Raw genomic sequence first — 16,311 nt, 5'->3', positions numbered from 1 at the left:
CCCACCATCGGTAGTATCTACAGGAGGTGCTGCCTCAAGAAGGCAACATCCATCTTCAAAGATCCCCACTGTCTGGGCCATGCCATCTTTTCACAGCTACCGTCTGGAAGGAGGTACAGAAGCCTGAAGTCCCACACCACCAGTTACAAGAACAGCTACTTCCCTTTGATCATTTGGTTCTTGAACTAAGCGGCAAAACCCTAATCACTATGACCACTCTGATTACTTTGCATTAAAATGGACTTTTTTTTGTTATAATTGTTTTTTCTTGTTATAATTGTGTTTTTTCCTGTTAAAAACTGCATGTAATTTTTATTTTTCTTGTGAATGCTGCTTATATTGATGCTATATGCCTGTGATGATGCTGCAAGTAAGTTTTTCATTGCATCTGTACATACATGTACACATGCATATGACAATAAACTCAACTTTTACTTTGTAATGAAATGGTGAGAAGTGTATGATATCTGAGAAACAGCTGCTGTGGTAAAAATTGGCCAATTGGACTCGTGCTTTTCTGAACCTCAGATATAGAGATGACTTTGCACGTTGTCAGATAGATTCCAATGCTGTATCTGCACTGGAATATCTTTGGCCAGAGGCACATTTAGCTTTGAAACAAAAGCCACCAGTACTACAGCTGGGATATCGATGTGGTCCTTAGCCTTTATCTTATTCAGTGCATTCAGCCATTGCTTCATGGCAAATTGAAGATTAGCTTCTGTGATGGTTGGTTTCTCAAGAGATGGATCTTCCACTTGGTACTTCTGGCTCAAGATGGTCGTAAATTTTTCAGTTTTAATATTTTCATTTCTGTGCTGAACACTGCCAAAGATGAAGATGTGGATTTTCATGGAACCTTTACTACTTATCAATTTTTTAATTATCTACCAAAATTCATGACTGAATGAATGCCAAGCTTTGGTGGTTGGCACCAAGTTCTGGTGTAACTAGACGTACGTTACAAATTTGTGGATTTTCTCCAGCGTAACATCTGTAACATGCAAAAACAGATTTCTACGAAGGAAGCACTGTTCAGTAGTGATTGCAAGATCATAATTAAAGTGATTTCATGTATTAGTTATAAGCCTAGGTTAACCTAAGACATTTATCATTCTCTGATTCGAGCATGTTTGAAATACAGTGTTTAATTTTCATTGTCAAACTGGAAAGAAAATACGTATATTGTGGAGAATGCGGGGAAGAACAAGTGTAATGTCAGGTGTAAAGAGAAGCTAAGGTTCTGGGAAGAAATCACTGAAGAATATAACCTATCAAATAGTATAAATAAAGTACATCAGATTATTATGAAAGGAATTTTGTTTAGAGATACGGTTGAAGATGGTGTGGCCAATATGAAGACAGCATCACCAACATTACAATACTCTTGTTGGCATTGAACAGGAGAAAATGGCAAGACCAGCATTTATTGTCAATCCCTAATTGCTTTTCAGAAAGTAGTAGCATGCTGCTGGTTTGAATCACTGCTATCCAAGCCATGAATAAGCTCCCCCAGCTCTGCTGGCTGAGGAGTTTCAGGATGTGAACTTGGCTATAGTGAAATATATTTCTACTTCAAAATGGTGTATGACTTAATTTGGATGGCGCTTTGCAGCTGGTATCACTCCATTATTCTTGCTGCCCTTAACCTTCCAGGTAGCAGATATCAGATCATGGATTTGCTGTTAAAGAAACCTTGGCATGTTGTTGCATTAGACTTTGGAGATTGTATAGACTGAAACCATAATGCACTGGTATGGAGTGAATGCCAAAAAGGTTGGCTCCAGTGTCCTGGATGTGTCCAGCTTCTTGAGTTTTGTGGGAGGTGTACACATCTATATATTTCACACTCTGTTGATATTATCCACCTGACCAAGTCCTCTGTGTCATATGGCTGCCTGAGGAAAGTGGGGGAGTATTCCATCACTTTCCTAATTTGTGCCAGCTAGTTGTTGGAAAGGATTTGGGAAGTCAGGAAGTGAGCCACTTGCCACAGAATATACAGTCCCTGACAGAGGCGATATCATGACATTACAAATTGTTATGAAATATAATTCTGATGATGGTCCATAGAGTTTCATGGATGCCCACTTTTCAGCATTTAGAACTGTTCTAAACCTGTCACACTTAGCACTATGGTATGCATATGATACAGGGTCTTCACGGTATGAAGAAGGAACTTAACCCCACAAGGACTGTACAGTGTGAACTGCCGCTAATACTATACATCTGCAACAAGTAGTTTGATAAAGATGAGGACAGAAAATTAAAGGAAACCACCTGTCACAGACCCAGTCTGGCGTCTATGTCCTTCAGAAATGCCAGCTGAGTCAGTAGCGGTGATACTAGCAAACCAGTCTTGGTGATGGACATTGAAATTCCACACCCAACGTGCATCCTGGGATGGTGGTTGGTGGGTAGTAATCAGCAAAAGGTTTGCTTACCCCCACTTGGCCTGATGCCTGAGACTTCATGGTGTCCATTGCCAATATTGAGGACTCTGGGATCCACTCCCTCTCGATTGTATTCCTCTTCTGGCTATGTCCTCCCAGTGTGACAGAACATAGTGATTGAAGAGGCTGGGACACTGGTTGATATTTTCTTGTCAGTAGTTCGAGCACTTGTCGAACAGAATTTTAGAAAAATATAAAACTGTTCTCACTGGGCTCATTTTTCTTTATATAGGATGATGAAGTTGTACTTCAGTCCATTGCCACCATCAAGAAAGAACAACGTAAATTTTGCCTGTCGGCTGAAGGATTCGGTAGTCGTTTGTGCTTTCTCGAGCCTACTTCAGAAGCTAAGGTATTCAGATTTTATATCTCAGGTTTCATAATGCGTTTGGCAGAATATTCATTCTCAGTGATGACATGGCCCTTAAAATCCAGTGGCCCTTAAAGTCCTTAAAAAAACAAAATGTCAAATGTGTTCAAATGCATTTGTGTACTATCAACAATTTAATCAAATGGAAATCAATTGATCAGTTATAAAAATAAAATTCTGATTTAGTTTTAACGTTTAGATCTTATTTTCTTTGTCTTGCTATTTATATTCTATTTGGGCAAATAGTATTTAACATAGAACATTACAGCACAGTACAGGCCCTTCGGCCCACAATGTTGTGCTGACATTTTATCCTGCTCTAAGATCTATCTAACCTTTCCGTCCCACATAGCCCTCCATTTCTCTATCAGTTATGTGTCTATCTAAGAGTAATAATTTAGACAAATTATTCTTCAGCAATCGCTGGTGTGTAGTGAATGAATTAAGCAGTGTTATATGGAAATCTGGAGAATAGATAAACTTTTTTTAAATTGCTGTATCCAAATTTAAAGTATTTTTATGTTTTACTATTTTCTTGCTTTGTTAATTGTTTGGCACTCTTTTTTTCATATTTAGCTTGATGTAATGATGGAAATGTCACATGACTCTTGGTGAATTGCAAAGAGGGATGAAGTTTTCAGCCTAGTCCCTCCAAACCCTCCCCCATCCCTACCCTCACACCACTATCCAGACCCTCATCTTTCCACTTTGCATTCAGTCATCAACTGCTTATCCTTTACACAGAGAGCATTTAGTCTTAAAGTTTGAGTAAATGTCAACCTTAGGTTATTAGAAATTTTCAGACAAATGCTGGTGTGCACACACTAGCCTATCTGCTGAGCAATGTAATATATTAAGACCTAGAAATTAGATTGCATAGCACAACATTTTGTGTATGATATGAGACAATTTCTTTCAAAAAATGCTTTGGAAAAAAATGTCATGGACATTGTGCCATCTGTTATAATCATTCTCTATCTATCTGATACACTTATCAGTCAGATGTGTGCAGTAGTGCCTAACAACATGCAACTCCAGCATAGGCTCACTGTGGGCAGCAACTTACATTGTGCAAAAGCAGGCCTTCCCAGCACATGCTCTGCTTGCTTTGCTGATGTTTAAAGAGAACTCGAGTAAGGTGTGGAGTTCTGGTGCTTGGAATTTGCTTTGGGTGAGTCTTTCAGCTAAATACTCGCTGCAGCACCCTCGAAGCATCCCAATTCCCCCAAAGCTTTCATTCATTAAAATTCTTTTCAGGCCATGATTTAAACATGAACTGATATTGGCTCTAGGTTCCATGTTGCTCAGTATTTTATAAACTTATGGCTCTGTTATTTTTGATTTTATCTTTTACAATGAAACCATTTCTCCATGATTTGTATTATTTTTTGTAAATATTGCCCTTCTGTACTTTCAGATTCACGTCAGGAATGCAGTCAATTCATTCACATTTTTCAGTTGTCTGCCTTTTTGACTTTGCTCTTTTTTTTATTAACTTTACAAACAAAAATCTGCTTCAGATACTGAATTCAGGTTCAGATTCGTCATCACACCAGATGGTTGAAGTTATGAGATTTAATATGGAAACATCCTATTTACATTTTGATCAACGAAACGTGTAATGTTACTAAGATTATCTAATTATACATTTTTTAGGAAACTATATAAAGGAAGGCAAAACCTTTGGAAAATTACATAAAATCAGACCTCTATGAAAGTAAAATAGTTTTGGAAACTATTGTTGTTGTCTGCAGAAATACTGAGTTGTTGAGAGACATTTTACTTGTATGAGACTCAGGCAAATCAATGGCTCTGTTGGAGTTGAAATTTAGATATATGCATCGGCACCAGATGTGAAAGTAAGTCAGTATGGCTTACTAGTAAGAAAATGGCCACCACAGACAGCACAAATTGGTTAAATTGGCAATACTAGCAAAATGACCATGCTGGTAAGAAATTTAATTTGCTGTTACCCCTATTCAGTACCCTACCATCTCTAAAGTTGGGGATGAACCAATGAAGTTCTGCCTTCTGTTTCCATTAAGAAAATTCAGGCCAGATGATACAGTGCAAACTGCAAAGCCTATTTACCCACAACTTCGGGAGAACCATTCTTGTTGCATTCCTCCATGATGATATTCCTTTCTGAAACAATTTATTATATGTGAGATACACTTTTCTGCTGTGGCCCTTTCCACAGTGTTGTTAAAACCTGGAGACTTTTTTGCCCATCATTCAGATGAATTGGAGCTAAAAGTGGCTCCACACTATTCTCAATATTTTATTATATAAAGGAGAAAAAACTTTATTACATTTTTTGCAAAATGAAGGCAAGTCTAGTACATTTACCTGCAACTTTAACAGAATAAGAATTAGCTTAATTGGAAAGCTAACTAAGAATGTGAATAAATTTAAAGGAAAGACATCCAAGGATTACCCACAATATGCAAGTGGGGGTGCAATATCTTATTTTCTGACAACAGGTAGATTGATAAGTGAATCCTTCAATTTCAAATGAAAATTGGGTTGCTGTTTCTGGAAACCACCATTAATACAATTTTTTACAAAGCCAAATTAAATGCTTGTATGGCACTGCTCATTTCAGGAAATAAACACATCAAAACTGCACAGATACTATTTATTCGCTCAAAAATTGTATTGACAAAGCCGATTTTTAAAAATTTTTAAAACATTAATGTGTATCTAGTTAATTATTTTTACCTATTTAAAGTTCTTTTTCATAGATAGTTCTAATATTTCTCAGTGTGATGATTCTGCGCCTTAAAAAGGAGAAAAAATAACATCAGTCTTTCCTCTACCACATCCAAGTAATCACTTCAGGGCATAAGCTTACTGCCTGATCACCAACGTGGTAATTTAAACATTCATTAAGTGGGAACTGCCGACTGGGTCAGATGTGATGTTTGCTCAACATAGTCACTTTTGTACTCCCAGCCTCAGAAAACCTGTAGATTGCTAATATGTATTGGGCCAGATCATTGCCAATACTTAACTGGTTATTCCACAGGGAACCGATGTCTAGCTGTAATGTGCGCATCGGCACAGAACTTACTAGAGGTCAGTTTTTTTTCTTTATTCACCTTTAGGATCAGGGCATCACTGGTTAAGCCAGCATTTACTGCTCATCTTTAACTGTTCTTCCTAAAGTGGTGGCAAGCTGCTGCCTTGAACCAGTGAGGTCCTTCTGGTGAGGGTGTTCCTACAATGCTATAGTTGTGAGTTCCAGGATGTAGGCCCAGTGATGATGAATGACCAGTGATGTCTTTCCATCTGACCTCTTGCTCTGCCCCTGGACTTGCTACTGAGTTCAGAAGTGTCAAAGGACATTTTGTAACTTACTGAGCTGAGGGGCTAGATACACTTCATGTTATACCAATCATTGCTTGAACATCAAGTGAAGCCCTGTTTGTTTTAATGCAGTCATGGACCTGTAGTAACTAGTGACTGAGTTTTGCTGCACTGTTCCTTTGATGTATTGCTCTCTTAATCTTAGCCTCACTTTTTTATTGCTCAGCATTTCTGATACAGCTTTGCTGGGCCTCCCACTATTCATTCCTGCCTTTCTTTTAAATTCACAACAGAGATCAATGTTGCAGTCTCAGCCAGACTGATGAGCCTTATGCCTCACGTGGCACCTGGCCATTCCTGGCTTGGAAATCAGTGTGTGTGATCATGGAGAAGGCGTGTGATGGCAGACACATTGAAAAAATGTGTCCCCTCACTGCCCTGCATTTTTCCTCCCTTGCACAGCAACCTGTTCAACAGCTGCTCTCCGACTGTCGTGGAAAGAGTTCCTTTAACCATCTTCTCACTGGCCTCTCAATGTTCCAAGCAGCAAGCACGGGCCAACTTCAATTTCTGCAGGCAGCTATTTTCAGGAAACAGACAGGTTCTGTTTAATTGCAATATCCTAAGTGAAAGCCACCCTAACCATTTTATAAACACCAATTAAGTATTTATTTTTCCTTTTTAGTTTGTTTTGCATTTCTGAATAATGTAGCAGCTTTGGCACAACACAGAACACACATTCAGTGAATTATGTATTTTAAGGCAAGTGTGAGCAAAAAGGCCATAGAATCACATCAGTGACAGCGCTTCTATTAAGTGGCTGTAAAATGCTTCGAAACAAGCTCGAGCTGTGATAGATGAGGAATGAATTCAAATCTGCCTTTCTTTCTTGAAAGGTCAGCATTCAGTTTATGTTACCTGTTTGATATTGCATTTTAGTGAATGTTAAAGCTTGATAGTCAGTTTAATAAAGAAAAATAGAATTAGTTCTTAAAAGCAAACAAGTTATTTGAAAATAAAATCTACATTAGATTGGTCGATGTTACAATAAAACAGAAAATGTTAGAAATCCTCAGCATATCAGGCAACAAATGGAGACCTTTCATTAGAAGCCATGTGAAGGGTGGAATTTCAGTCGGAATCAAGTGGAATAAGTTGGAGCATGAGCTATTCACTGAGAAAAGAGGTACAGATGACAAAGAGAGTTGTGGTCAACACTTTATCAAAAACAAGAAAGGAAACAACTATTGTGGGTGATTAAAGTAAAAGGGACAGGCAGTAATCCTGGAGGAGAGAAGAACATAAGAATTCCAGCAAGAGAACTGGCAGTGAATTCAGTGGTAATCAACAAGCATAAAACTGCAGATACTGGAAATGTGAAATAAAACCAGAAAATTGTGAAAGTGCTTAGCAAGTCAGGCAGAATCTGTAGAGAGAAACAATTATCATTTCAGGTCAGTGACCTTTTGTCAGAGCACTGAAGGCACTTAATAGCATTGAATTAGATCTGATTTAGCATCAGTCCGCTCTTAAAGAAAACTTTTCCCCTTGTCCGTGCTTTTCTCTGTGCCATCTCTATAATTATTTTGGCCATATTTTTATGTATTCTGATGAAAGCTTGTTGATCTAACATGCTAACTCTGTTTCCCTCAACAGGCTCTGCTTGACCTGCTGCATTTTCTGTATTTATTTCAGATGTCCAGCATATATTTGTTTTTTATCCTAGTTGATTATAAAACTAATAGAGCGTATCATTAGTCATATAATGAACTAGAGTTGATTGTCTATTTTAAGTTGTCAATAATGAAACCAACTTCAGATATTTTATAGTATATGGTAGAGGGGGATCCAGAGTTAACAAAAAAAGGGATCTTTGTGGAAGCACTGCAATGGAAAATGTTGTGGTCAGAACAGCTATGATAAAGATGGTGGTGACTTGTTATTTCCATTTATGTGAATGTTAGGCAACGAGGCCAGTTTAACCTTCAAACTTGTGATGCAATCTTGTGCCTAAATTCCTAGTCCTCCAATCCTTACATCTGAAAATGCTTTACCACACCTTTTTGTTCAGAGCTGTGCAATATTAACTTATTCAATCGGTTCTCTGTATATTGATCACGATACATATATTGATTATGCTACATTACTTAAAATTAATTCTTATACCTAACATTCTATCATCAGTAGAACAACACAAAGAGACTTATTCTAATATTATTCCTGTAAAAAAAAATTACAAAGTTATCATGATGAGCTTTATTACTAGTACTTCGACATGATATGAATAGCTCATAATTACATAAAAATTTAAACACTGACAAAAAATTTAAAAAGGAGAAAGCAATAATTTCCACTGCTGAGCAGGAACTCGATGAACTTGATATGCACTCATTGAAATTCTTTGCGGTTTGTAAATAGCATGTGATTAGAATCATGGACTCAGGAATTTAAACAGATGGAGGCCATTTTGCCCATTGTGTCCTGATTAGCAAATAAGAGTTCTTTAAGTTCTTCTTGGTGCCCAGCTCTTGGTCCATTGCTTTGTTAGTTTCAGCACTTCAGGTGCTCATCCAGGAGCATTTTGAATGTGTTGTAGATTTCTGCCTCCATCCATCTTTCAGGCATTACGGTTCAGACTCCTTCCAACCTTTGGCTGAAATTATTTTTCCTAAATTGCCTTTTAATCCTTCTACCAATTATCTTAAGTGTATGTCTGTTAGTTATTGATCTTTCTTCTACGATTCTTCCTATTCACCTGGTCTGGGCCTCTCATAATTTCATGCGTTTTAATTAAATTTCCAATCAGCTTTTCTCTGTTACAAGAAAACCATTCTGTTCTTTCCAATTTTCCTCATGGATAAAATTCCCCAATCCTGGCAAGAACCTTGTAAATCTCCACTATACCCTCTCTAGTGCAATTACATCTTTCTTGTATAATGGTGACCAGCACAGTTTGCTTTATTCTACTAACAAATGAAGAAATCCACAGACTATGGACGAAGAGCTGGAAGCTGGGAAGAGCTTCTACAGTTCTTGCAGGATCTTCCTTTGTTTGCCTTTGTTAGCCAAGACGTAGAGTAGAAGTCAGGATGCTATATTAATCGCATTATCTATCTCTCCTCCAACTTTCAGGGATCAATGATCATGCCTCTCAAGATTCCTTTTTTCTTCTTTGTACCCTGTCATATACTGTTTATATCCTTGCCCTGATTGCCCTTCCCCAAATACATTCTGTTTCAGCATTGCATGTTATGCCTACAGGAAAATAATGAGTTGCCTGCTCGCTGCCAGCTTAATCTGTGTTTTCAAGAATTTCTAGCCTTGTAATAACTTCAGAAATGAACCAGAAAAATGAAGAAAGAAAAAGCATGCTACAATTTCTTTAACAAATATCATTAGTGATGATAGACAATTGTAATAGTCCTAACTGAATGCTTTTAGAGTTACCTAGTAACTGATGGCAACAAATATGCCTACACTGAGTGACTAGTGCTTTTAAACTAATGGATGCTTGATTGCTGAAACCTTATATAATAAATTTTCACTCAGGTCAGTCTCCTGTTTTTGCTTGCTAGACACGTCTCCAAACATAAATCTTGCTTAGTTATCACATTCTGCCTGGGTGTTATTGAAGCTATAAATTGAGCAAGATAGTTAGTCAGGTTAACTGTATCTGCTGCATCAACATTTTATGTGGCCATAATTCATTTTCACTGTCTTCTTTACACTTAATGGAGATTAAAATATTACAGAACACATTTTCTTGCATGGCAAAGCTTGGTTTCCTAATATCAAAGGAAATAAGTTGAAATCTGTTTTATTTTGTGGCAACTATCAAAATTGCAGCAAAAAACTTGCTTAACTTGTATTATTTCAGAACTATACAGCAAGTTGGACCCATTAATGTACCAGATCTTTGGCTGCATTTGCACCATCTGTAGCTAATAAATTGAAGAGTAATTCTATCCTCGTGGAGCAAGCTGAACCTAGAACACATTAGTGTGGGAGTTTTTCATCAGGGTGCAGGGTACAGTGACCAGGAAACTACTTGTTATGGTAAAAACCATTTAATTCAATAATGTCCTTCCCGGAAGGGAACCCTGCTTTCTTTGCCCAATCCAGCCTAAACGTGATTAATTATTGACTGTCCTCTGAAATAGCCTATGCAGTTATTTGATTCAAGGGTAATTAGGTTAGGCAGGTAATTAGGTTAATGCTTGTATTGCTAGGTATGTTCACATGAACAAAAAAAATTGAAAATAAAATTAAGGAGTCTTACTTCATGTTCCTCTGAAATTAAATTGATTCCAAATTAACATAATAAATATCATCTTGGAACAGCTTGAAGTTGATCAGTTATGGTGTAAATACTTGCTCAGCCTGAGTCCTTAATACACACTAAATTTTCACATCCAGTATGAAAATATCTTCACCTGAGTTCCTTGTTGCTGTGAGCCCACTGCACAGATTGAGTGGAATAGAGATTTAAATTGACAGCCTTCTTCAGAGAACCAATTAGAGTAACAGGCACAGAAAATGAGCAAATCAAACATGTGCATTTGGAGGTGCTGTACCAATGCTGGGCAAAGTTGTGGAAACATTGACCTGAATTGTTCAGGTGGAACTGCTCTGATCAACCACTGAAACTGAAGTCAGTCTTGGAATTTTGCTCATGAGTTCTAAAATATGGATACCCAGGACTTACTGAGAGATTCAGGGGGCCAAAATCAGTTTGTCCCATCACTGGACTGCCCAAGCAGTGCAACAACAATACCAGACTTGCTGAGGTTCCGCAGCATTACTCGGTGATTTTAATGGGCTTTGTAGGGCACAGACTCGGAAGGCAAAGGGAAAGTTAATTACTTAAAGTTATTTTGATTTAGTTTAATTCTTCCAATACTTGTTTTTGTTTTTTATTAGACTTTTTTTAATGCTGAGATTTTAATTTTAAGCTATTAACTTTAATTTTAATAGTTTTCAAATGTCCCTTTGTTGGAACCATTTCAACTTTGAAAATGACTTGCCTGATTTGTGGCTGGCGAAGTTCAACACCAACCTGCCATATCCCCCAAATTTTTGCCAGCTGTTAGGGATGTTTCAGGGGTAAGACCTCTGGGCCATCCCACCTATGGCCCAGTCGATGTCAGGACCATGCCACAAGCATCACAAAGGTTTCTGCAGTAGCCCAGGTCTGGGCACGTGAAGACCATGGCCAGATGTTCTGTGCAACGAGCCTGGTCTAGTATAATTGACCTAATGATCCTTGCTAGGGGTGCTCAGTTTAATAAAAACATTGGAATACAAGAAAAAGAAATGTCATCAACATAAAAATAATCTTGTTAAATTATATTCCATACCAAATTTGGATTTGCTCTCAGAATGCTAGAATTAATTTAAAAATGGTATATATTCAAGTTTCTTTGATTAGATTAAGATTAAGATCTTTACTAGTCACATGCATCGAAACACACAGTGAAATGCATCTTTACATAGAGTGTTCTGGGGGCAGCCCACAAGTGTTGCCATGCTTTCAGCACCAACATAGCATACCCACAACTTCCTAACCCGTATGTCTTTGGAATGTGGGAGGAAACCAGAGCACCCAGAGGAAACCCACGCAGTCACGAGGAGAACATATAAACTGCTTACAGACAGCGGCCGAAATTGAACCTGTGTCGCTGACGCTGTAATGACGTTACAGTAACTACTGCACTACCGTATTTTACATTAAGAGTAAGGTTTTAATTTCAGATTTTGGAGAGTCACTCCAGTGTATTAAAAGCTGCATCAATCTTTCTTAAGCTCTATTACCATAGCACACTGATTAGAGCAATTGCATAATGTGTGGTTTAGGTTATCAGTATCAAGCCTCAAAAAGTGCTGCTGTATATAAAGATTCAGCAGCTACTGCAGTTATTAAATATATACATTTATCTACATGTTCATTCAGAGGAGGGGGAAGTTTGAGCACAAAATGGAAGATTTCCTGTGAGTCTCGATGAATAATCCCATATGTTGCATTATTGATATCACCTTTATATTTGAAAATTCCACTTCCTTAGTAGTAAGCTTCATCTTTATATTAACTCTGTTATGTATTGTCTGGGTCATGTCCAAACATAAACAATTGTATTTACAGTATCTGTAGTTATCTAATTGTGGTGGATTTTAAGAGTTCACAAGAAATTTAAATACAATTCAATGGAGAAGAAACCTTTAGGAAAATAGATTCTTCCTACATGGAAGACATAAAATATATTCAAAAATGTAGTAATAATTACCTTAACTTGCAAGTTTATTTCCTGGTCAGAACTGATCTCAGTCAGGAACCATAAGAATATCAATTTTGTATTATTTGGAAGAAATCGGGTAGGTTCCTCCTTTTGTATATAAGCCACTGTTGGAAATGCACGTATTCAGGGTAGAGTTTGGCTGGAATGTTCTCACAGACAGTATAGTCTGCTTATCTTTGTTGGTCACTGAAGAGCAACCAGAACTCAGAGAAAATGGGGAAGAGAGAAAATTCAGAAAATTGCCACTTAGTGAGCCTTTTATTCTTATATAATTTCCCCCATGGTATTCATCATTTCTGTTATTTGTAAGGAGCCAAAATTCTCCTGCTATGTTTTAGAGCAGTTGCATCTCAAAAGTGGCCAAAATTGAACCTTTGAACAGCATGACTAATCAGACAACATAGAGGCTGATCAGATGCCGATGCAGTAGAAAGATGTACCAGCTTTTACATAGTTTCCAGGGTTTGTGCAAGATGTATTTTATTTCCTATCCTGTTGCTACAAATTCACACACGTGGTTGAGTAAATTGGCAATGGACTTGATGCCAGATAAACCAAATAGACAAAAATGAAAGTTCCATTTTAATTCTTAGTATCATCTCTCTTTTCTTTAGCTTTCTGGTTTTGCCACCCTGCAGTTTAAATTATGATTGTCCATTATTGTTATGATTGACAACATAACAGAAAATGAAACTTTTTTTGTTTCTTTATTTGCAGTATGTTCCTCCTGACCTTTCCATCTGTGTTTTTGTGCTGGAGCAGTCATTGTCAGTCAGAGCCTTGCAGGAGATGTTGACCAGTACAAGTGAAAAGAACAATGAAGGGGTAACTATCGAGATCAAACATTTACATGTTTTGTATTTCCACTCTATTGTGCTCTTGAGTGAGTGCTATTTCCAGGCCATAAGTTTTTGTTTGATTTGAATTATTTGCACTATCCCACAAATCATTGCAGTCTAGAAAATGCAAAGGCACAGACTCTTATCAAGCTGATTTGAATAGAATTGGCACCACAAATGCATCATCCAAATTGTACACTGTTGCAAAGACCATTGCACTAATGCATGGAGAGGGATCTTGCTGAACAAAGAATGTACTTTCTGTGTTATGATTGGTTAAGTTTATACATTGATTCGACCACACTGAAATATATCATGCATCTTTCTGGCCTCCATATTACATAGTCAACATATGGGCACCGCAGAAAGAATATTTTAAAAAAAGATTACTGAGTACAGTACCAAAACTGAGAAAGTAGAACTGCTGAAGAAAATTGAATAGGCTGGGAGGTTTTCTCATTAAAAAAAAATTGGTCTGATAGAGATTTTTATAATTATTATGGGGCTTGACAGAGTAGAATGGAGAGTGGCTTGGATTTTGCAGTCACCAATCTTGCCTTTGTTACACTGTAAAATGGACAGCAACTTTCAGGATTTCCACATAGTATAATTTAATGTGAAATCCAGATGTTATGATCAGTGATTCAGTCTTTGCAGTCAGGGTGTGCTGTTCCTTAGTCTAATCCACCAGAGTCATGGATTTAATGCTTTGTTTCGTGCAGTCTTATTAAGTTTCAAAGGAAATATATAGCAAATTTTCAGAAGTATTGCATAGCAAACTTCCTGGCCCTAAACGGGGAAAAATATATATGTGGATTTCATTTCCCTCAGAGAAATTATTTCAAAATATAATTGATTTTAAATTTAAAAAAATTATTTATGATATTTCAGCTCTTTCCTTAATTGTATATGAGGCTATGATAACTCATTGGTTTAATTACTTGCAATCTAAAAGCCTTAACAGAGGGTGTGAAGACATTATCTTACAACGACCACTGGGGAATTTTGATTCTGTTAATTAAATACAAAACAAAAACTATCAATTACAGTGACCATTGCCAGATTGCCATAATTAAAAACAGAAGGTATCCAAAATACCCAGCAGGTCTGCCAGCATGTCTGGAGAGAGAAACAGGCTTGACATAAATGCCCACCTGGTTCACTAATTTCCTTGAGGGAAGAAAATATGCCATCCTTATCCTGTCCGTCCTGCGTGGTTGACTTCTGACATCCCCTTCCAACACAGAAGGGACAGTCAGCCAGTTTGAGGATTATTCAGAATGGGTAATAAATGGTGGCCTTGCTAATTGTGTTCTCCTCAATGAAAAAAAAGATTCTTATCCTTAGTGAGAATTCTGTAAAATGCTTGAAACCTTATCAAAGTCACCCTATCATGGGATTGGCGTCTCGGTTAGCTTATTGACACCAATGCACCTGAGATCCCTTAAAGGGACATTGATAAAGGAGAAGTCCTCGTCATGCAGATTGCTGGGTTTTTAATGGACAGTTTTCTTCAGGGTCATGTTCATGTCTTGTTTCAAATGTAAAATCAGTCCTAAAATGTTTCCACATGTAGGTGAAATCAAACGTACGCATCATAAATATTTGATGCTGCATAATAAATCTAAATAAAATGTTCTGTATTGAAGGGGTGGTGAGGATTTGGAGCTTACTGCCATGGAGTTAGTTGAGGTGCACAGCGATGGAGGCATTTAAGGGGGACCTAGATGACTGAAGGTAGAAGGAAATGAAATGTTATCCTTGTCGGGTCAGATGAAGTAAGTTTGAAGGAGCCTTGTGTAAAGCCTGAAGCAATTGAGCCAAATAATCTAGTTTTATGCTGTAAATTTTATTTAAATTGACTTCTTCAGTGTAAGTTCCCATTGTTTCAGAATCAAATAGATTCAGTGTATATTCCCACCTGCAATGATCTCTTTATTTTTTAAATTCATCTCAGTTCTTTTCTTCAATGCTGCATAATACTGCTGTCTTAGCTCTTCAGTTCCAATTCATTTTTTTGAGGTGCTCAAAATCTCTGCTTACTCAGAATGCTACAGATTAGTGTGGTGCAAAAAAAACCCATTATGTTGTTTGAAAAGTCACTCACTTTGTCAAGTTCATTATTAATAATAAATCATTGATATTATTATGGCGAGTATATTGCTGTGTCCATACATTTTCTTCACTGATTTTGCATACCTGTGTGGCTTTGAAAAGTAATTTAGCTGTTAGATTTATTTGCAACTCCCAAAATCTATTCCGAGTATGTTGATACTTGGATTATTGTTTAAGGATCTCATAACTAAGAAGTTATTGATTGTGCTGTTTTTATCAGTAATTTACAGCAAACTAAGGAATGTGATTTAGCTCACTACACCAGTAGATGTTTTTGTGTTAATCTCTATTTTTTCCAGCTGCAGTGAACTCCATTTGGTTCACTGATGTCCTTCTGGGAAGGAAATTGGCCATGCCCAACCTCTCTGGCCTATATGTGGTTCCAGACCCTTCAGTGTGGTATTCTCCGAACAGCCCTCTTTGTTCAACAGTAATTAGGGATGGGCAATAAATGTGGCAATGTCTACATCCCATGAACAATAAATAAAAGAATGTTCCAATGTGTAAATCGTAAGATTTATCTGGATAAGATAGAGAAATGTATAATTATAGCCTTGTAATTTATTCTCTCTTTGCTATTTCTTTTTTAACATGCTAGCCAATTGATTTCACCAAATGGGTATGTTTATTACCTTGTTTGTTTTTTTCCCTTCTTCTCACATGCATGCAGTCAAAATGTTGAACTCTAAACTTGCTTTCATAGGGCAAATTCTTCCAGATGTTGTGCAATTGTGTAATTAGTTATTTTTTAATTTACTCATTTTTGTGATGGGATGAAAAGCAGTTTATTCAACTGACTTCACTTGAACTCAAAGGGAAATGTGATTTTTGTTTATCATGTTGGAACTCTTTACTGATTGAATTGTCCTTACTAAAAATATTCAATCATCAAACAATCAGGTATGGTGAATTTTGCAACAATACCAGTTAAT

General features: G+C 37.1%; 1 protein-coding gene across 1 annotated transcript in view; it reads left to right on the top strand.

The window, feature by feature from the left end:
* Positions 1-1,746: 1,746 nt before the first annotated feature.
* Positions 1,747-16,311, top strand: part of ryr3 (ryanodine receptor 3) — a 266,715-nt gene continuing 252,150 nt past the window's right edge. The window contains 3 exon segments of the mRNA XM_052015084.1: positions 1,747-1,776; positions 2,686-2,805; positions 13,143-13,250. Of these exon segments, the coding sequence (XP_051871044.1) occupies positions 1,747-1,776; positions 2,686-2,805; positions 13,143-13,250 (258 nt within the window).

This window comes from Pristis pectinata, chromosome 1 (assembly GCF_009764475.1).
Source record: "Pristis pectinata isolate sPriPec2 chromosome 1, sPriPec2.1.pri, whole genome shotgun sequence".
Taxonomy (NCBI): Eukaryota; Metazoa; Chordata; class Chondrichthyes; order Rhinopristiformes; family Pristidae; genus Pristis; species Pristis pectinata.
Note: the sequence above shows the minus strand (reverse complement) of the source record. Positions and strands in the feature narration are given on the sequence as shown.